The sequence below is a fragment of the Epinephelus fuscoguttatus genome, linkage group LG12 (assembly GCF_011397635.1).
Source record: "Epinephelus fuscoguttatus linkage group LG12, E.fuscoguttatus.final_Chr_v1".
In the NCBI taxonomy this organism is placed as follows: Eukaryota; Metazoa; Chordata; class Actinopteri; order Perciformes; family Serranidae; genus Epinephelus; species Epinephelus fuscoguttatus.
In genome coordinates this window covers 28,350,129-28,372,194 of record NC_064763.1, presented here as the reverse complement: position 1 = coordinate 28,372,194, position 22,066 = coordinate 28,350,129, and the positions used below count along the sequence as shown (strand labels likewise).

The 22,066-nt window shown below is 41.1% G+C and overlaps 2 protein-coding genes across 3 annotated transcripts; both read left to right on the top strand.

The window, feature by feature from the left end:
• The first annotated feature begins 34 nt into the window (after nt 1–34).
• Nucleotides 35–13,412, top strand: map3k7cl (map3k7 C-terminal like). Of its 2 annotated transcripts, none has more exons than XM_049592000.1 (5): nt 35–546; nt 1,844–1,954; nt 5,297–5,355; nt 7,173–7,288; nt 12,460–13,412. In XM_049592000.1, the coding sequence occupies exons 2-5, from the start codon at nt 1,879–1,881 to the stop codon at nt 12,638–12,640; spliced, it is 432 nt and encodes a 143-aa protein (XP_049447957.1). In that variant the 5' UTR covers nt 35–546; nt 1,844–1,878; the 3' UTR covers nt 12,641–13,412. The 2 variants fall into 2 exon arrangements, with proteins under 2 accessions (XP_049447957.1, XP_049447956.1); XM_049591999.1 differs by having other exon boundaries at nt 42–546; nt 1,873–1,954.
• Nucleotides 13,413–14,450: 1,038 nt separating this feature from the next.
• LOC125898171 (transcription regulator protein BACH1-like) lies at nt 14,451–21,393 on the top strand. The gene is made up of 5 exons (XM_049591881.1): nt 14,451–14,651; nt 14,768–15,016; nt 16,178–17,656; nt 18,552–18,758; nt 19,187–21,393. The coding sequence occupies exons 2-5, from the start codon at nt 14,768–14,770 to the stop codon at nt 19,520–19,522; spliced, it is 2,271 nt and encodes a 756-aa protein (XP_049447838.1). The 5' UTR covers nt 14,451–14,651; the 3' UTR covers nt 19,523–21,393.
• The last annotated feature ends 673 nt before the right edge of the window (nt 21,394–22,066 follow it).

Below are 22,066 nucleotides of genomic sequence, written 5' to 3'. Positions count from 1 at the left end.
AGAGCTATTATAGCATGAGATGTTCATTCTGAGCAACTGTCTCATTGCACAGCTATTGCAAAGCCAAAGACCATCCCAGCGGCATGACCGTGTCACTCAAAACAGTGCTGCAGCTATGGGCATTTTTGCGGGCTAAAGTCATGTCATCTGAGACATTTAATTGGGCCCGGGCCGCCACAGGGGGACAGCGGACGGCATTCCTCCAACTGCCTGCGCCCTGTTGTGTTGCTCTCCGCCGCGTGGCTGCTGTCCGTGGATAACATGTCCATGCCCACGCAAAGTTGAGCTGCTGGCACCAGTGTAGTGGACGGCCGCCTCGACTATGTCGGAAAACTTTTGAATACAGAATAGTACAGTTGGAGTCTCAAGAGGGAAGAGGAGGTCAATCCTTGGAGAGGTAGTTGTGCCATGCAGCGGCTGAGAGACGACCTGCGCTTTTTCTGAGGTCCGACGGGGAACAGACAATCAGTATTGAGGCCGGACACTGCTATCTGATTTTAAACTTTATTGAACGGAATTTCCTGGGTCGGGTTCGTGCTGCTTCAGGTAACAATGATGGGTCCTTTTCAGCAGTGCATGCTAATGATAGTCCATATGTCTTTAATAAACTCTCCATCCTTATGTGGATCATATGCCATCAATATGTGCACTATTTCACTGTTTCACTCATAATACTGTCTTATTTTAATGCAATGCATCTGACAAATTTGACCTTTCAACCGTTTTCCAACTATTTAAATATACTAATTGATAAAATAGTGCTTATTTGCTGCTGTAGAAGGTCATTGTTGTGTGAGACAGAGGGTTTACTGGGGTTAAAGCAGGCAAATGCCCTGATATAAAAAGCCTGTACCTACACTGGAGGGGGGCATGCAAAATCCAGACCTCAGAGCCAGTCTGTCAAAGCTCCCTAATTATATAATCCCACTGCAACTCTAAATGCATGATGAAACTGGTGGCTGCAGTGTGTGTGTGTGTGTGTGTGTGTGTGTGTGTGTGTGTGTGTGTGTGTGTGTGTGTGTTCAAGAGGCCCCATACTTTTCTAGGTATGGATTGATCACGTACTCTCTCAAAGAGTCTGCAAACTTGCAACTGAATGCAACACCTGCTGGGTTCAGGATTTAGTTAAGTGTGGTTAAAATCACAATAGGGCTGCAACTAACTATTATTTTCATTGTCAGTTAATCTGTCAGTTATTTTTCTTGATTAATCGAATAGTTGTTTGGTGTAATAAATGTCCCAAAATAGTGAAAAACCCCTAAATGACATCCTTGGATGGCTTACTTTGTCAAGAGGAGTAAAATAACCAGAAAAATATTCATGTTATAGTCGCTGGTATCAGATAATTTTGACTTTATTTTCTCAAACAATTACTCAAATCAATTAATTATCAGATTAGGTGGTGATTCATTTAATAGTTGACCACTAATTAATCATTGCAGCTGCATGAAATAGATTGGAATAAAAAAATGCCTTCCATTGTCCAGTTGGACAACAGATACACATCAAATTAAAGCTGATACTATAACTACTCACTGATCTGCTGATAAATTGTTTGGTCTATAAATAAAATAGTGAGAAAATGCCCTTCGTGATTTCCCAGAAGCTGAGGTGGCATCTTTAATTGCTCGCTCTGTCCTAACAACAGTTTACGCTCTTATAAAATAGAGAAATGCAGTAAATCACTATGTTTAAGAAGCTGGAAACACTGATTTTTTGTGATATATCTCTGAAATTATTAATAGATTATTTAAATTGCTTTTGATTTCCATTTAATTGCCTAATCATTTCATCATTGCATCATCAATCGCCTTTCCTGAGACCCTTTCGATTGTGCTAACAGCTCTGTTTTGTGCCTGTGGCCTCATGAAGGGATAAATGATCACCTCAACCAGAAGAGTGTCTCCTGATAAATCTGAAGTTAGAATCGCCTTCAGCCTCGACGACACATCAGGTAAACACACACGCACTTACACACTGCACACACACACACGCCATGGGCTCACCTCACACACACTTGTGTTCCAGCATCTCAAAAATGACCGTAACAACTTATTTTGAGTTTACGTACACCTATTACTCAAGTGATCAGTTAACACCTGGCGAAGCTCGGGGCTCTACTCTCACTTCATTTCCAGTATGTGTGGAACACATGCACCACATTCCTCCCACCAAAACAGACCAGGCACAATCTGCCCCGAGCAGCCCCCCCCCCATCACACCCTATCACTTTAACAGTGTTCATTCTTCTACGCCGTAGCTGAGACAGGTGCTCCCTCTATTTCTGTAGGACCACAGCATATTAAAAAACCAACCACACATGCATGTGCGCAGCTGTGCACTTGCAAAACGCACATGTATGCATCCAGACAAGCCATTGCGCAACCTTTTCATTTGACCAGTGTTGTTTGATTCTTTTAATCTTCAATCCAATCTACCCTATGTACAGTGCAAGGTAGTGTCTGTGGGGATGTTTTACCACAGTGGGGCCAGGCACTGGGACAGCAGCTGCAGCTATGCAATGGCAGAGTCAGGTTTCCCCGCTAATACTAACAGTGTCCTGCTGCCTGATTCACTGTTCAGCTTTTAGAACACTGGCCTATATTTATAAGCAGTTAACACTTCCAGTCCTACTCCGCCCATCTCTGATCCCCCTTGTCTTTCTCTTTAGGAAGTGAGATGAAGGGCTGTAGCAGGAACGACACACTCAAATCCCACTCTGAGCAGTGATTCATTGAACTCCATGACATTCTGCTTGTCATTCGCGCATGGCAGTGTGTCCTCTTACTGAATCACTTTTTTATTTCGTAATCAGTCGTGTTGCTGTTCTTTTGTTTCCACTTTTGTGTCTCACCCCGTTTTCCAATTAGTTTTGTTGTCTAGTTGTGCGCTGGTTCATTTTTGGATTGGAACAGTAACTGTACAGGGCCTGCTTTAGTTGGTAGCATGCGTACACACCTTGTTTTAGTTGTAGCTCCAAAGCTGTTGAGGCACAGTCTGACCCTACCCACTGAAATCAAATTTTGGATATTCCCTAGACGGCCGTGTTGTTGCCTCTTTGAACTCATGTTTCTCAGCGGGGGGACTGAGACCTGTGCTTCGTCTGGGGATCATCCTCTAGGCCCTTCATGACTTCATGCCAGGCATAGTTATAACCCCACACTGTGTCAATCCTAAGCATGAGAACTGTATTTATTCCACATCATAATTGGCCCCATGGCTGCAGGCTGGCCCACTGATACCTCTGCTTTTAGAAGGTTGCATCATCCCAGGATTCTCCACATGTGTTCCACAACTCCAGGGGGACATTACTGGCGAGGCAGAGGCTGGTGCAGACAACCTGTCTGTTTCTGTCTGTCTATCTGTCTGGCTGTCTGGCAGCCCGTCTGTCTGAAACCCTCTCCGTCTATACATCTGGCCTGTCTGTTCTTTCTGCCCACTGTGTTTGTCTGTTTGTATTCTTACCCCGCATGTCTTTCAGTCTGACAGCTCATTACTGCTGTACAGTAAGAGGACATGGCTCATTTATAAGTGCAGCACTGTGTTGCTATGTCGTGGTGTCACATAAGAGGCCCCTATAGTGTTTCATTTAGGTCCATTTTATGAGGCGGAGAAAGACATTAAAGCGACTGCCTGTAGGACAACTCACTTGGCTGTACATCAAGAACATGCGGCAAACAATATTAATAAAATAAATTTATCTAAGAAGACATTAGGCATGATGTTGATTTATCAAATGAAGTCATTAAGCATGCTGTAAAAAATCAACTTGCAGGATGTTGTTTGTAGGTGATTAATCACTAAACATGTGGATGTTTTTAATGCTGAAGAGAAACCTTATTGATTAAATAAACTACATAATCTAAATTGTCCTTCGACAGTAGCAGTCAACATGATAAATTGTGAGTGGTTCTCAACCTTTTTCATGTCATGGACCCCTAAATTAGTGTACATGAGGTCACGAACCCCCATTTGGTAAGATTTAACTTCAGGGATCTCCATCTGAAAAGATTTTGGTTCAAATTCTATCTTTGTCAACTACAGTTGAGGAGATAACTACAGAGGAAGTGAAACCTGTGATCAGGATAGTCACTCTTATGACTCTTGCCCACTTTAGCTTCACTTCTATAATGAATTAAAAAATAAAAATAAACTGTTTCCCATTTTTCTGGGGATTCCCTAGAACTCTCTGACAAACCTGTGGTTGAGATCCTCTGATAAAGCTCATGACTGACACATTTTTTTGTGGCCAAGAGTTTCCTGCAATGCTCTCCGTATTGCAGTGCAGTATCACGACATAATTCTAACCTAAATTTGACAAAATAATCTTCATACTCTGCATGCTGATCATCATAGAGTGCTTAAACAGAAGGGAGGAGATCAAGCCAAAAAAGAGTGGTGGAAGGTTTGAAGGTTAAGTGTTAAGGTTGTATTTAAATCTTTTGCTGCTTTATTACTGACTAAATTTATCTGACAGCTTTAGTTACTAGTTACTAGTAAACAATAATAATCATCTGATGCATCAGATGCGTTGTTATAGATCAGAATACTCAACAGTATATAAAATATTTAGCCTCACCTCAGCTACGGCTGAGCGATTTTTAAAGACATTTCTAATTGGGATTATTTTGACTCATATTGCAATTGCGATATAATCTGCAACAGAAAAGGGAATAATTTATTTCATCATTATTCCCTACATGTTAAAATGATTATGGTACGACTTTTTCAGGGATCTATACCAAAGACTGGTGTTTTCTTAGGTCTATATACTATGATATGTACTCCAGGACGCCCCTGCAACAAAACAATATTTCATCTTAAATGGTATTTTGACACTCATTTCACCTTTCAAAAATGTGTTGCATCCTGCCAAATTACAGTAGGCTGTTTCAGTTCAGCCTTAACCCCAACCATCAACAATATTAACATGCCTTTAACATGTTAATCAATAATAAACAGCAAAAAATACAAAATATATAATAACATGACACTCTGTATTATAAGTACTTTTACTTGTGATACTTGAAGTGTATTTTTGTGCTTGTACTTCCACATGCTTATTTAAGTAAACATGTGAGTGCAGGACTTTTACTTGTAACAGAGTATTTTTACGGTTATACTGCCTCTTATACTTCAGTAGAAGATATTAATACTTCTTCCTCTACTACAGAACACGTACAGTATTTGTATCACTGTACTGGTTATTCAGTGTTTGTAGTTCAACTTGTAATAGATGACATCGTAAATATGATTCATTATAGTAATAAGTAAATACTGTGTTCTGTTGCAACAGATGTAAAAGATGTGGAGGCCCTCCCTCAGACTTTCCCGGATCTCGAACAGCGACTACAGGTATACAGTGCATTCTGTCGCATCACATACATTAAACACATCCTGAATTGTTGGCAGGGCAGCACAAGAGAAGAGAGGCAGAAGGCACTGGGTTTTAAAGAATACTATTATGTACTTTTTAAAGGAAAATCTAAATCTGTACTCTTAACTTAACATAAAAAAAAAAAAGCTGTTAGCATTTTGCATTGCATTTTGCATTTCATGCCTGGGTCTGTTTTGAGGCTTAGTGCTATATTTTTCTGATGGATAGTCAAACAATGCAATGGCAAATTAATCCCCTCTTTGAAATATGCTTTCTTTTGAACACTATTACTCAGTAAATATGTACATTGCTGACATTATTGCTGTCTCCCATTACTGTACAACTAATTCACAGCTGAAGGCCAGGCCACAGAAATCATTCTGGAGGTCATTCACTCAAAGAAAGAGCTGGACGCAGGAAAAGTAGATAAAACAATTTGATAAAAATAAAAGAAGTAGATTAAAAACTAAGCATACGTTTAGTTTATCAACCCTGGAAATGTTTTCAGTGTGTGTGCTTTTCTCCACTATTAGTGTTGTCACTGAATTACCCTTCAGTGAGTGTCAGGGCCGGATTCACATGAAGTACGTTATTAAAAGTATCAATTGAGAACAATACAGCAGTCAGTGAATGATGGCTTTCATACACTGGACCCAAGGCTTCCATTTATCCAAGTTTTTAAATCTTTCAATGTTTTGGGATTGTAAACTTGTTTATTTTTTGTGACCTTGACATGATTTGAGCATGCAATCTTCCGATCTGGCATCACACACGCTACCATAGCGCCACAAGGTCAGGCTTTCTACTTATAAAGCATTTATAGATCTCATACAAGTAGTATGGAGACAAGTCAGTTTAGGTCTCACTTGCTCCTCAAGCACATCAATCTCATGTTTCACCAGTGGTGATATCTGCAGCAAATTTTATGGACATTTTTCCTGTCGTGTATCAAAGTACGTGACAATGGTGGTACTGGGGCACTGTGGGAAAGGTCAGAGGGTCACGAAAGTTTGAGGAATTAGCAGCTTTTGAGCAATAAAGCTGGAGTGAGGAGCTTCTGTCTCCCCCCTCTGGCACAGAAAGTAATTACATAAACACTGTTGATGCGTGCTTTTATAGGATATGTCTGCAGGTGAATATGCTGCATCTCCCCTCTGCCCCCAAGAGCACTCTTTTCAAGTCTTTTTTTTTTTTAAACTTTAATCCTTCCTCTGAAGGCAGAGTTTCTTTTTTATCTGGAGCATCCACTCCAGGAACTTTTCTTGGACGATTTTTCCGCCATTGCTCCTGCCATATTCCTAGCCACTGGTGTGTCGGTATGGTCTCTCGGCCCTTGAGCACACATAGTATCAGGAGAACACATCATCAGAATCGTGCACATACAGATGAAGCATTGAGAAAACAAAATGAAAAGCAGTGCCAAACAGAATGAATAAAATGAATAAATTATTCTCCCCCCATTTCGCTCTGGCTGGTCCAGTCACCACAGACACCTGATACCAAAACTTTGTATACCAAGAGATACACAGAGCTTCCCATGGTGGTGATAGGCTTGATGAGCATTGTGTGAACTTGTTTGACCAGGGCTTGAATGTAACGTAATGATTATTCATCTATTAAAGTCCTGCACCCCAGCTTTAAGCTGTACATAGAAATAATTTCAGGGAGTTTCCTTGGAAGCATTTTGTCTAATACAATCTGTTTTTTTATATATTATAATCTATTTGGCTTTTCATAGGTCTAAACTAATGCTGCCTCTCTCTGATGTCACATTTCTCTCTCTGACCTCTTGCAGCCAGTGCCCCCCTGTGTGTCTCTGAGAGAGAGCGTTCAGGTTTACAAGGAGCACTGCAGGATGGCGAGGGAGTTCCACCAGGTCAAACACGAGATCGCCGTGCTTGAGGACCGCAAGTAAGTCTCGTAAATGTTGTTGTTGTTATTTTAACACATCCAAACAGGAGATCTTGTGGCTGGCTGTCACTGCTTGAACCAGAAGAAGACATGTCAAACCTTACGGTATATACTGACAGAATGTTAGTTGTATTCCAGGCCAGAGATGGCATGAAAATTACAAGGAAGAGGCATTTTGACATATTCCAGTAGCCACTTGCAATCAACATTGATTCAAGAGAACAAATGAGGATTTCTTATAATAAAAATGATTTGTAGGTGCATGTTTGGAACATAAACTTACAAGCTTCAGGAGTTAAATCCCCACTGCGGCCACCTTTGATAAAAATGCAAGCACGTGTACAGTATGACTGCAAGGCATTTTGGATCAAATTGTCCACCAGATGGCACATGTTAATAGCTTTCATTCAGCATTCAGTACGTGATCCACTGAGAGCAGTTTCCTTAAGATTATATTTGAACAGCTGGTAGTGTAAAACTTTATATTTCAGATGAATTTTCTTCTTTTTATTATTTTTTCTTATAATTACTTTTAGATTAGAAACAGCATCAAGCATGTGTGATGTACAGTGTGGATGACGTTACACTGTAAACTGCATTTCTTTGTTTGAATCTGGATCATATTTTTGAAAAGGAGCACCTTTCGCTCAAGTGGATATCACACTAACTGTAAGCCCTGTCAGGTGTAATTGAGTGAGACCTGCTGTATGCTTTAATGCATCTACTGTGTATGCTTGCACATAAACAAGGGTGTGTATCACACACACACAGTGCACAGTGTCCCCTGTGCCCTCAGCAGCTGTGGGTAGTCTTAGCAGTAGGATTTTCAAGGCCCTTGGTTTTACCCCACCACCACACCTACACACACACCACTTGGCAGCTCCTAAATAGAGAGGCAGGCAGGCAGACTGTGATGGGATGAGTATAGCCTTGAGTTTAGATAAGAACATGATGAGTCAGGGCGGTAGAAACTCTTGGTTCTCTCTTTTCACGCTGTCGCTCATGCCAACATCCACTGACACGTACACACACGAGTCAGATTCACACTTAAAAGTAAAGTGAGACACAATGAGACAGAAGTGAAGACAATACCGCACATTGTGCTTTTACACCGATGCTAAAAATACCACACAAGGTATCACCGATACTGATACTTCATTAATAAGGCATCAAATATATTTCCATGGAAATATTATTTGATACTTTGTGCTATTTGTCAACCATTAACAGACATGTCTGATACAATGAAAGTGATGTTACTTCCCACATGATTACACACAGAATGACAGAAGAGTTTTAGACATACAGTGGAGTGTTGCAACAGGAACAAGACTTTGACACACTGCGGAGGGATTTTCCAAAGTCTGTCTCAGTCTGCGTCTGGCCAGTATTAAACACATATAAACTGTGGCACTCATCTGTATAGTGGATTTTAACTCTTACAAGTATTGAAATTTTACAGAGTCGATCGGTACAATCAGTCCTGTAATGCCAGATAAACTGAACTTTATTCCACCAACATAATGTCAACAAAAATGTCAATTTTCTCAAAGATGGTCAAAGTGCAAGAACCCCTTACATCAGAGTGTTGGAAACTTTTACTCAGACATTAATATTAGGCCTGATTTAGGTACTGATGCTATCATGATGCAAAGAGATTACACAAGAAATAGCCCTGTTGCAAAAGAGTGTAAGAACCTGACTTACAGAAATACCTTTATTTCCATATTAGCTGCTTTTGGTACACAGGGTAATGTTTCTTTACCTTATACTTTTTTCCAGATCTTTACATATTTAAATACACAGAAAAGACAAAACAAACAAATGTGGTAGTGTATTACATTTCACTGAATAAGCAAAAAAAGTGTTCAGTACAGTTCAAATCAGATTTAGCGTGGCTTCTCTGGTTTCCGGATGGATTCTTTTGGACTGAGAAAGATCTCTTCCCCTTTTTCAGTTTCTCACTGTCACACAAACATGCATACACACACACCCACATACACATGCACATGCATGTTTCAACATGCTTCCAATGAAGAAACCCAAAACTCAGCACAAAAGCAATTCGTCCGAATCACTGATCTTTTACTGTAAATCATATTGCATTTTGCTTGTAGGTGGTTTAAAAAGCTGCACTTTAATTACAGTTAAGCACAATCACGTAACGCAAAAACTGTGAATTAAGTGATATGCTCACCAACTCAGACAGAATCACCAGTATTAGAGAAATGTGTAAAAACTGAAAATAGATTATGGCTGAAGATACACAGAGATAACATGAGATTAGATAAACGTCATAGTTTCACCACAACGCAGGTGCATCTATCTTTCATCATTGCTTCTTCCGTGTGATTCTGGTCTTTTGGGAAATGAATCATCTGAACATGGTCCATAGGTATTTGGATAAGAGGATTTCAAATGAATAGTCCATTGTAATCAAACGGTGAATTATTCAAAAAAGCTGATTGTTAATGACGGGTCATTTTGGACTCAAGAGGGTCAGTTTTGCCACATAAATTTGACATTTTGGGTACCATTTTTACTAAAAGATTATTTAAACAAACATGAGAACAGGTTGTTTACAACAAGATTTAAAGGGTTATTTTGTGTTCCAACTGCAAAAAGTGTAGCCCCACTAACCAAACTGAAAACTGAAAACACTTCACATCATCCTTCTCAGATTGCAGCGAACCCTGGAGAAAAATTATATCTTAGTTATCTTAGTGGTTTTAAATAGAGCTGGAAACATGTTTTCATTACTCTGGCAAACTCATCAAATGTGTGTGTGAATTTAGCTCAAATTTGCATGGTTAAATTAATTAAGATTTGGGCCTTTAAATCATTTAACATCGTCACCTTCACTAAATAAAAACCAGCATAGTTATCCTCTGTCATAGTTATGCCATTAAAGCTCCACTGACAGCCTGTATTGTAGAGGAGAGACTCCTTTCCTTCTTTGTTGATGCTACTGTTATGTGACTTGGCACTTACCAGCTGTAATTCAGCACTGACATTCACACACTCTCAGGCGAGAGGCCATGACACGCACGTTGTACACATACATGTACGTGCGTGTGTGCTTACACTGCCTCTCAAAGTCCAAAGGCTGATCTCCTCCCAGAGTGTGAAATCACTGCTTGCCAGGCAAAGTCAGGTCATCCTGCCTAAACCAGAGCTGCGGTCATTCAATTCAGTAGTAGATAGTTGGCACGGGGTAAAAATTTTTTTACTTTATGTGATTTATTGTGTTATGCACATACTAACACGTGGACTTACCAGATGCCAAAAGTACCATTGGAGTGGTGAAAAATGGTAAGACAAGAACACAACTTCTGCAAATAGCATTACGTCAAACCATCTGCCATGAAAAACACACTTTGTAAAATACAAGTCAAGTTTCTTAACTCATCTGAAATGAGGGATATTTTAGTAAAAGTGTTGCCCTTAAAGGAAGTGTGTAGGATTAAGGGGAGTCTATTTGCATAAATGAAATATAATATACATATTAAACACCTGAAACTACTGAGAGAAGTGTATGTGGACAGAAAACATAAACATAAAATCAGCAGGAGGAGAGCTAGTTATTGTTACCTCGCTCTTAGCAGGCAGTGGCTGTAAAAAACAGCTCACAGAGTTTACGTTGATTAATATTGTGAAGCATTCAAGCTCTTTTTACTTTGAAAACTCCAGTCTGAGTGGGCAGAAACAAATGCTGTGTAAAAATGAAAAACATATTAGTGTGAATCATTGTGGTTTTGTAAGCTCAGAATTACTCTTTTCCGCAGAACCCATCGTGTAGCACTGACATGTTTCTACAACAGCCCAAAATAGACAAACCAAACACTGGGCCTAGAGGGGCAATCACATTTTTATATTACCTGAAGGACGCTGTAGTTTCTAAGGGAAGGGTTGGTTTAAATTTGCAACCTCAACAGTAGATGCCACTAAATCCTACACACTGCTCCTTTAAGTCATCATGTATCACAAAAAAACGGTAGGAGTCTGTCTGCCTGTATGTATATATGTCTGTCTTTGATTTACTTGACCACCGCTGTTAATCCAGTCGACTTCACACTTGGCATGTGTATTGCTGTCAATCCAACAAAATGCTCTGTTGAGTGCAAGCTCTTGAGATCTACAGGACATATTCATTCATTCATTCATTCATTCATTCATTCATTCAAATAGCCTGGCCCCAAACAGCCAGCTGTTTGCAAATGGCACACAGACTCTAGCTTTGCAAGGGGAGGCAGCTATGTCATAGCAGGTGTTTTACTCAGGACCCAAGGAAGCCCAGTGTCGAGTGCAAAGGTGATGGGATGAGATGCTCTCAAAAAAGCTGCTAGCAGCAATACTAGAGGCCAAGCAATCAGTTTGTTTCGAACAGGCAGGTTTTGAGTGGGCACTGCACTAGTGAGCAATAAAACATAAAACGGACTAAATCGTCGATTTCGCCTTGGTCTTTTGTCTTCAGGGAGACCGTTAAATCTGCCTATAGCTGGTTATGTAGTTAACTGCAGTTAACTGTGTAAACCTTATGTGCAGCCTTTGTTATAGTACTCTGTGCTGTAGCTGGTCTTCATTAGCCAGTTTGTTCATAATTGTGGTTTGTACCAAACACCAGCACACCATCCTTCCTTTTGCATAAAGAACAATTTGTGCTGTGCATCATGAAAATACGCTGTATTTGACCATGACCCAACAAATGTCTTATTTACTTATTCCAGATTGGTTAGCTTTGTTGCCCAACAGCAAGAAGGATCGATGTTTTTTCCCCAGCTCAGCTCTTCCTGTAAGTTTGTTTAGTGTTTGTTTTGGTTTCTCTGGTCCCCCCCCCCACATCCTGGAAACACGACAGCTGGAGAATCTAAATTGCTCATAGATATAAATGTGAGTGATCGTCTGCAACTCTGCCTTTCTCTGAACTGGGAACCTGTTCTGGGTGTTTTCCTGCCTCCAGCCAAGTGAATGCTGGGAATGTATCCAGCTTTTCACATCTGAAAAAAGATAAAGTGGGACGAGATGAAAATAAACAGATGTCTTGACAGTTAATTAATTGTGGAATTTAAAAGAAATACTACACGGTTTATGTGTTTAGAAGTGAATCAGAAAAAGATTAAATGTAAAAATTGGCACTTGATGCTCAAATTTTTATTTCACTCCTCGTTTAGGCGCAAGTTGCTGGCAGAGATGGTGGAAGATGAGCAGGTTGCCATGGAGATCGCCCGTCTGGAGGAGGAGTTTCGGCGTCTAACAGAGGAGAACCGCACCTTGGTGACTGTCCACAACGAGCGTGCTCAGCAGCTGGAGAGGCTCTGTGTGACCACTCGAACGAGGCAGGACTCCTCGTGACCTCTGACCTCCATGGAACCTGAGGCCTCCAAACATCCAGCTGACGCCAGGCCAGGAAACCAAGCAGAAATAAAGGCTCAGCTAGTGCTACACAACTGCAGTCAGTGAATCAGCTAATTACACAGAGAAGCGTTGGGTTTTTTCATGTCTGAGTCATTTGTTTGAACCACAGACGTACTGTCATCATCAGTGTGAAGCTGTTGTAGTGTTTCTACCAGGCTATGACACAAGGCCGCTTTTTCTGGGTTTTGTTATTATGTGATCTTGCAGAACCTTCCTGGTCGCCATCGCAATACCTCGCAGTATATTTTACACAATGTCAGCTGCTGTGAATGTGACCGGATATTCTCATATCTGTCTCAGGTCCTGTGGAGACTCAGATCTTTTTACCTGAGGTCTGTGGAGGGAGCCAAAGGTGGTATGATGTGGTCCAAATGTTGTATTTTGAGGAGTGTTTCCCCCTCCCTCTCCCTCTCCCACACTTCTGACACTTACCCATCAAGTTCCTGTTATGATAAAAAGGAAATGAGTGTTTAAGTGTCAGGGATCGGGAAATTGTAGCCATTTGTGAGGAACAGCAAAAGAAGAAGAGTGATAATCCATTTCACAACAAGTATCTGCTGCGACACAACACTGTAAGAGCTGTACATTTTTTTTTTTTTTTTTTGATGTAGCGTGTCTCACCCACCTGTAAAAGGGGAAGTATACAACAAGATAAACTGTTGCTTATCATCCTCGCCTATTAATAAAATGCATTTTATTTTAACATCAGCATCAGTTCCTTAGTTTCATTTCTCCAAGCCGCTGCTGTTCTGTTTGGTGAGTGCTTTATCATCATACTGCTTCGCTTACATGGAAAAAGGAACTAGATTTTTTTTCATTGGGGGGTGATTAGCTCATTCTGGGATTATGAAACAGTCACCTGATTGGCCAGTTTGGCTCTGGCAGCCTTCCCTCTTTTTCCTTCGAATCATGTGACACTGGCAACAGAGCTTTGTAGTGATGATTAGCTGTTGTACTTTACTGCCGGGCAGCTTTGAAGGTGGGCATTTTTCTTTACACAAAAAAGTTTTTCATGATACGATTTTTCATGTGCCTCTGCAGTCATCCCATCACAGATATTTAATAACTATTTACATGGCATGACAGTTGCTGACACCTCAAAAGCATAACAAAAAAGTAGATAAAGTATGAGGGCACATATTCAGCTATATGAGTTGTGCTGGCACATTTTTACAGCTGTTAACTTACTGTACTTCTTCCAGCTGTTCTCTTTCTCAATGACACAGACTCACACAACAACGAAGACTTGAATTGAGCTCACAGAGAAAGATTTGCTGCTGGAGGTGTGAGCCAACATGGACCTATTGTGAAACATTAACTTTTACCTTAACATGAAAACCTTCCTCTTCTTGCAACATGTCAGTTTAATTTGTTTTTACACTCTCTATTTACACTAAATGCACTTCCAGTAATTAGTCAAGTAAGCCCAGATAACTCTGAATTGAAAGACACAGACAATAGACAGTATCTTGTTTAAACACCTGGATTATTTCCCCTACCCTCACCTTAATCTCTGAATAGTGTTCAGGGTAAATCTATAAAGGGATTTTCTGGGAAAAGCCTGTTAGTTTACCAGACAGATGCAAGGGTGGGATTGGTATGGACGGGAAAACTGCTTGCTCATCCTATATCAGCAGGAGTGCATGAGTCAGCGCTTGCTCTGTTACACCCAGAGTTGTTGCGACACACACACACACACACACACACACACAGACGCACACACACACTCTCACTCCCTCTATCTCTCCCTCCCTCTCACATACTCACACACAGGCCATATGACTGAGTCAAGCTCAGTTTTTAGTTTGTAGCAGAGTTGAGATAAGGCTTTCTGGGAAATGTAGACAGGCTGGACGGCATTCCATTTAGAAATAATCATGTGTGCTCAATAGCTGGGACTTTCTTTATCACTCTAAGATACTTGGATATATAAAGTCAGCCTCGCAAGGTAGGCATGTTTTTGTTGTTATTTTTGTGTGTAACTCTTTAAGTATGTGTCCTGATAGAGGGGAAGTAGTTAACTATACTGTAAGTGTGTGTGTATGTGTTTGTGTGTATGTATAGATGCCCCTGATGGCCACGTCTGCCCCCCGGTCGTCTGTGTTTACATTTGAGTCTACAGTACATTCCTCCCATGTGCTGCGCTGCCTGGACGAGCAGCGTCGCCGAGACACATTGTGTGATGTTACCGTGGTGGTGGAGGGTCAAAGTTTCAGAGCCCACCGCTCAGTGCTCGCTTCCTGTAGCGAGTACTTCACACACAAGATCTCCTCCCTCACACAGCATGGAGCGGTCATCACTCTGCCACAGGAGGTGAGGTGTCACCTCATGATGCCGTACAAACAAAAAGTAGACACACAAGCTGTAAAACAACAACCGTGTGTAAAAGTGAAGTGAGACAAGAACTGAAAGGGTTATTTCCTCAACAAGTGTTAATGGTTCACAGGCTGACTATAAGAGATTGTGTATTCTTTATGCTGGTTTAGTTAAAATCTTGTCATTACCTGTCACCTTGAAAACACATATTGTCTAAGTGCACTTTGCATTTGAAGGGGAATGTAGAAGAGCCCTAAATGTGCTGTACCACTCTTACTTTATGCTTATCAACCCCAAAAGCCTCAGATACAAGAATTTTAGTTACATGCAGAACTGTCGACTCGAGTCACATGACTTGGACTCTTGGACAAATTTGATGATTTTAGATGGGATTAAACAAAATCAAAAAAGACTTGCAACTCAACTTGAACTTTAACACCAGTGACTCATGATTTCCCCATGGACTTGAGCCTTTCCAGTGTGCCAGGAATTCATTCATGTCCCTCTATTTCCTTAATCAGCTAACATCACTATTCATTCCCAGTCAGTCGACACTTAATTCTCTAGATCTGCTTTGTGTGAACCAATCTGAGTTAGTAAGTTACTGAGTGCCAGTTGAAAATATAAACACAATACCAAAGACAATGTCATTTGCATTAAAAAAAAAACTACACAGGGGGTAAACAAAAAATGAATTGCAGTATGCAAAGCATGTGGGTCGAAAATCACAGACAGAGATGCAGAAACTTCCAACAAATTTGTTTTAATCAATAAGAAAAACAATTGCCAAAAATCATGATTTACGCTGTTATTAAAATAGCATTACCTTTGGTAAAGAGCGCATTAGGACTTGAAACTTAAAGTTTAGGACTTCGGATTTGCCTGTCTTGACTCAGGACTTGAGTGCCAAGACTTGAGACTTACTTGTGACTTGCAAAACAATGACTTGTGGTTACATGTATTGTTTGCTGTGTCAGTGAAATGCTACAATGCTGAGCTTTACTTTGCTAAATATTTGTGGTAGGAGTAGTTCTATTTCCTTGGCCTATGCTTAACTATCTGACAGAAAATACTTCAGTATAAAATTACCTCTTGCTATCATTGAGAGCAAACTAGAGGATATAAGGGCTCATTTATGTCGCTTGTCCCCTTCCACAGGTGACAGCCGCTGGCTTTGAACCCCTGCTGACGTTTGCCTACACATCCAAACTTCTCTTCGGGAAAAACGATGTGTTAGACATACATAACTCAGCTTCTGTCCTTGGTTTCAGAGACCTAGACGAAGCATGCTTTGATTTCCTCCTCCCTAAGTTCTTCTCCAGCAGCGAGGGCTCTGCCCCTGTTCCAAGAAAGACCTGTTGTAAGAAGAAATGTAAGAGGCGATTATCAAAAGAAGACTGTGGCACTGACTCTGACGATTTATTGTTGGATGAGAAAGAAGTAAAACCAGCTGCTGACTCACCATGTCAGCAGGAAGTGGCTCAGCACTGTAACAAATCAGTGAACAGCAAAATGGGAAGTCAGAACAGCACAGGCACTATTACACCTGTGGCTGAAGGGACAAATGACCATTATATGCAGTGTCCAAAGTATCGCAAGTTCCAACTGGCTTGTGGGAAGGAAACTTGTGTCACAGAGAAAAGCCCGAACAATCCAGTAACAGGAATCAGGGATGACTTTGCCCTCTCCTGCTCGCCGTGCCCCAGCAGTGTGGACAGTAAGAATGAAGCTGTCGGTGAATTTCCAAGTAATTCAACCTCAAATCCTACCAGACAGAGCAAAGGGGGGGGCGATGAGCCGTGGCAAACTGAAACACATGGCAAGAAAACAGACGACTGTGTGGGCAGAGGGGAGGTTGACATGATTGTGAAAGACACAAATGAAATGCAAAGAAAATGGAACAAGGAGATGGATATGGAGGAAGACATCAGTTCTTCAAACACATCCAGTATCAAGGCAGTCTCCTCAGGGCCAAACAAAGTGCTGGGTGAGAGGTCTGCAGGGTTAATATTGCACCATTGCCCCCTGAAGACCTTTGGTGAGGGTCCTGCAATCACTGGGTCACTGGGGCAGAAGAGGTTCGTCATGGACATTAGAGAGGGCACGAAAACAAGGGACTCTGATGCACTGGTGCCAGAATCCATTCATCGAAAGCCAGAGGAACAGGTAGAAGCTGAGCAGAAAAGGGCAGACGATGAGATAGATTGTGGCTGGCAAGAAAGAGGAAAAGGAGGACAAACAGGCAGCATGGAGAGAGAGGCCCTGTCAGGAAGGAGCACCGTGGAGAGGGAGGTGGCCGAGCACCTGGCCAAACGGCTGGGGTCAGACATGGGCTCTTCTCAGCTGAACTTCCACGACCCTGATGCAGGAAGTTCCTCCGACACAGGGAGTGGACGGGCGCAGAGCTCATCTTTAGAGTGGCTGAAGTTCCACAACAACCTCAGCTCCACAAGCACCAGCTGTCCCTTTTTCCGGGATCTGGACCAAAGCAAATGTTTATGGAAGGGAGCAGAGCTGTCTGAGTGTGAGGGGGCGTCACAGTCAGGCGTGTCATCCCTAAACTCAGGGGAGGATGGAGAGTCAGAGACAGAAACAGAAGGAGACAGTGAGTCCTACTCCAGAGAGAGGGCCAGACAGGTGAGCAGTTAAACCATGAGTCTGCTAATTCTCCGCAGAGCTGTTCTGTTCTTCGATATATATCTGCCACCTCACTGTGAAGTTCACAATGTGCTGAAATTAATCTGCGTCAGTAAGCGTCAGCAAGCTCACCCTAAGATTACTTCTCTATGTTTGTTCTCGATAAGAGATATCAGATGCAAATGAACGTTTGCATTCATATTACAGAAAGCAGCATCGCTATAGTGCCAAGTTAATTATTCACTGAGTACAGATGATGTGTGTGCGCTTGTGTGTCTTGCGACTGTTTGCCCGAGTCTTGCTAATTACTTCAGAGTCCAATTTATCTGAAGTTGACAGCTCTGCCGGTCGAGTTAGCCATGACTGCAGGGGACACAAACAACAGGTTTTAGGAACCTCTCGTGTTGCTGTCCAAAAAAAAAAGTGTGAACAGTGCAGTGAGTGTACAGACAAAGTTAAGGTCATTTCAGAGGAGAAACTGTGCTTTATTTACCCTAGATAACACTACATGATTTTACTGCTCCAATAAACCGGTGAGTGAACATTGCCTGTCACACATTGGCAGCAGCACCCAACCTCTGCTTTTTAAAGTGAACTCCTCATTTTAAGTTAATAATTAACAGCTTGGTAAAATTATAACTCAGTGTGTGAACTCCATAACCAACTCCACAAACTCTACTTCCTTTTGTCCATATGCAGGAAGCTCAATGCCTGTATTTGATCATAATATACACTGAATGATGTCTTAAGATTAGGTTCATTTTCTTCAGACTCAAGAAATATATGAGTGGTGTATATGTACTACAGTCCAATGTCCTCTACAGCATGACAGCATTCAAAAAATTAAAATAAAAATCTCTTGTGTAACCTATATTTTCTGTTTGGGTGTCCTCAGGTGCAGTTGCCATTCTCTGTAGACTGGATTGTGGACCTGAGCAGAAATGATTTCCAACAGCTGCTGAAGCAACAGGTCTTTACGCGTGAACAGCTGGAGTTTGTCCATGATATGAGACGCCGCAGCAAAAACCGCCTCGCAGCTCAGCGTTGCCGGAAGAGGAAACTTGACTGTATACATAATCTGCAGTGTGAAATCCACAAGCTGGTAAAACAAATTGTTTTTTTAAAGGTTGAGTGTGAAGGATTTAGGGGGATTAATTGGCAGAAATGGAATATAATATAATAAGTATGTTTTCTTTAGTGTATTATTTTGTTACCTTGGAATTTTCTGTTTATATCTATGTAGTCCGCCATGTAGCATCACCATGTTTCTACAGTAAGCTCTAGACAGGGCCATCCACATTTTTGTGTTGGCCACTGAATTCATTCCAGGAAAAACCTCTTGAACAATGAACACTGAGGGAAATCTAATAGGGAGAAGTTTCAGCTGGTTGCAATCTGCAGTCCTCACTGCTAGATGCCACAAAATCCCCCTAAATATTACACACCTCCTTTAAATCAGTACATTTTTATGAATCCACTTCTTGTTTACACATGTGTTCATCAGATTGGGTGTGCATGTGTGTTTCACAGAAGACAGAGAGGGAGAAATTGATGATGGAGAAGAGCCAGCTGAACCAACTGAAGTCCAAAACATGTCACAGTGTCTCCACACTGTGCCAGAGGGTCTGCAACGAAGCCAACCTGCAGCCAGAGCAGCTCCAGGTGTTGGCCAAGTACACCTCCCCAGAGTGCCCTCTGTCCTCTTTATTCCCTCACATAGACACACTGCTTTCCCAGCATGGGATGCCGCTCCAGCCCCAGGCCTTACTCTCAGCCTGTTTTGTGGGCCGTGATGAGTATGTGACGTCCGAGGAGATGTCGTCCAGCTCCAGAGAGGATACAGTCACAAGAGATGGTCAACTTTAGCTTTAGATACATACTCAGCACATATACTGCTGCTTTGTACAAAACCCATAGGGTCAATTTTGATGTCAGACTGGTCTAAAACCAAAGGTTCCCACCCTGTATCATACAGGATCTAAAGACATTACCACAGACGCCATGAGTACAGGCTCCACAATAAAGCGGTGGTGCACACTCATCATGACAACAGATTTATAATGAGAAGGCCGTAATCAGCGCAGATTTTAATTTACTCCTGCCACCTTTTCAATTTAAAACACAAATTAAGGGGTCAGAAATTGCATTCCAGGTGTCCAAAACTATTCATTTGACCTTTTTGTCTCTGATGACCTGTAGCAAATGTTTTACGCTTTTCAAATGGCTTATTAGACTTCTGGTTAAAGCCCAAAGGGACCTGCTCACAAATCAACACAGCCGGATGCATGCTGAGAATGTTAAAATGTTTTAGCACTGAGACAATCACGACTTTAATCACAAATCAAAGGGAACAATGCTCTTAATATTTATAATATGCTTCACCGCTTGATTACCTCAGGACAACACAATTCATCTTATTTACTTCAGTTGTTTAGAATAATGTTTTTATACAGATTCTCAGGTGTTAATAGGAAAACTAAGCACACAATACCTCTTATAGACAGTGTTGGTTCTGCCCTCTCTGCATAGAGTGCAACACAAAACAGCATTTTGCACCAAAACCAGTCGACTCAATAAATAGACCTGACATAGTGTGCCATGTTTACCTTCTGGTCATATGTCTGGCTATCATATTTCAGGCTGTCATTGTGGTCGTCTGACCACAGTGACACAGCTCTTCTAGGTTGCACACAGCTCTCAGCTTTGCTCTGACTCACTATAAACAGACCTCACAAAAATGTTGCCTAAATGTGTTGAAAGTGCTGTCTAAAGAAACTGCACATTAGCAGAGCTTTTATACATGAACAAAGTACACTTATGGGAGGAACGCCGCCACACTCTGTGTAATTAAAAACCACATTATGTGTCTGTCCTGTATTGTAGCAAGTATTGGACTCTTTTATTACATATTGAATGGAAATACTGTGCGTTACCCACAACCTAATTATCTTAAACACATCTTATCCAAATTCCTGTAAAGGGTCAAGTGAACTATGTAGCATTAACTCATTGATGCATGTGGTTCAAGCATATTTATGTGTATATTTTGTGTCTCCTGTGCTATCAACAACATAATTACTTATTTGTTTTGTGCATCCCATTCAATACTCTAGCTTTTCTGTTGGCTTACACCTATAACCTTTCACCTATTTTCACCCCGCTCATAGTAGATCTTTGACACTCAGGACTCTTCACAGAAAATCAGCCTTGCAACCTGCTTATGATCAAGTTTCACTGTATTATATTTGTATATATTTATTGATTTCTTTTCATTTTTTGTAATCATTACAGTGCAGTTGGTCTTAAAAATATTCTGTAAAATATGAAATGATATAGTGAGTACAAAAATCGGGGTAACATTAGTTTTACGAGGAAATGCTGAGCAACCACACTGTATTTTTGATGACAGTGGGGTTTGAGGGTGTTAAGAAGTCATTAACCACAAGAATTTTTTTATTTGTCTCCCACTAAGCCAACTGCAGACTGCACAGTCAAAGTAATGTTAATGCTGGTGCTTATCGCCCTCTAGTGGCAGTGCCTGTACAGTCAATAGACTGGGAGCTGTATACATGTGCAGGCCTAGTACAGTATATGCTGCACAAATTGCTTCTGTGTTCCTTTATTTCCAATGCACAAAAATGACTGTATCTTTCTATAACAAATGGATTTCTGCATTTTTTTAAGCAAAAGTGAAAGAAAACCAATCAACATTAAAACAGAGAAAAAATTGCTTCAAACGGTAAAAGATGTTTGTTATTATCCCCCACTTGTGAAGATGATTGGTAGTGCAACGCAGTGTTATTGAAAAATCATCAGTAAGGTTAATGAGATGTAAAATCTGTCTGTGTTCAGCGTGAGTGATGAATAGCTGAGACCATAAGGTCTCCAGAGGACTCATCTTTCAACCTGGACAGATGTATTAATGATTTAATACTTCACTTTGCTTTTCATGTTTCTCCCTCCTGAATCTCAGTCACTCTCTCGCACTTAGCTCCTCTCTGTTACTTTAAAGTTTCTCTCTTTCTTTTCGCTCTGTCTTCACTCCTCCGTCTCTCTCTGGAGGCCATTTTAATTATACAGAGACTGTTATTTCATCTCTCAGTGTTCTTTTATGTGAGCAAACATAGTGTAATACCCCCTGGATGATTACAAAACTATAGTAAGATCTGTAAATCACACCCATGCTGGTCATTCTCACCACATATTCATGCACTTGTCATGAAGGGAGAATTAAAGGAAGATCCAGGGGGGCAAAGGTCAAGCAGGGTGACTTAATAGATTTTGGTGCTGGGGAATGGGAACCAAGAGTCACTGAGGCCCCAGGGCTTAAAGATGAGAAAGTCACACTAAGAGAGGAGGTCATTTGCTTGAGAAAGTATGTGTTCACACGGTGTAATTAAGTTTCAAATC

Excerpts from the sequence above, each read along its gene's own strand:
- map3k7cl (XM_049592000.1), top strand. The coding sequence starts at position 1,879 with ATGATCACCTCAACCAGAAGAGTGTCTCCTGATAAATCTGAAGTTAGA. Across the intron at positions 1,955-5,296 it reads CAGCCTCGACGACACATCAG|ATGTAAAAGATGTGGAGGCC; the intron begins GTAAACACACAC and ends CTGTTGCAACAG. Across the intron at positions 7,289-12,459 it reads GCCGTGCTTGAGGACCGCAA|GCGCAAGTTGCTGGCAGAGA; the intron begins GTAAGTCTCGTA and ends CTCCTCGTTTAG.
- LOC125898171 (XM_049591881.1), top strand. The coding sequence starts at position 14,768 with ATGCCCCTGATGGCCACGTCTGCCCCCCGGTCGTCTGTGTTTACATTT. Across the intron at positions 17,657-18,551 it reads CCAGAGAGAGGGCCAGACAG|GTGCAGTTGCCATTCTCTGT; the intron begins GTGAGCAGTTAA and ends GGGTGTCCTCAG. Across the intron at positions 18,759-19,186 it reads AGTGTGAAATCCACAAGCTG|AAGACAGAGAGGGAGAAATT; the intron begins GTAAAACAAATT and ends TGTGTTTCACAG.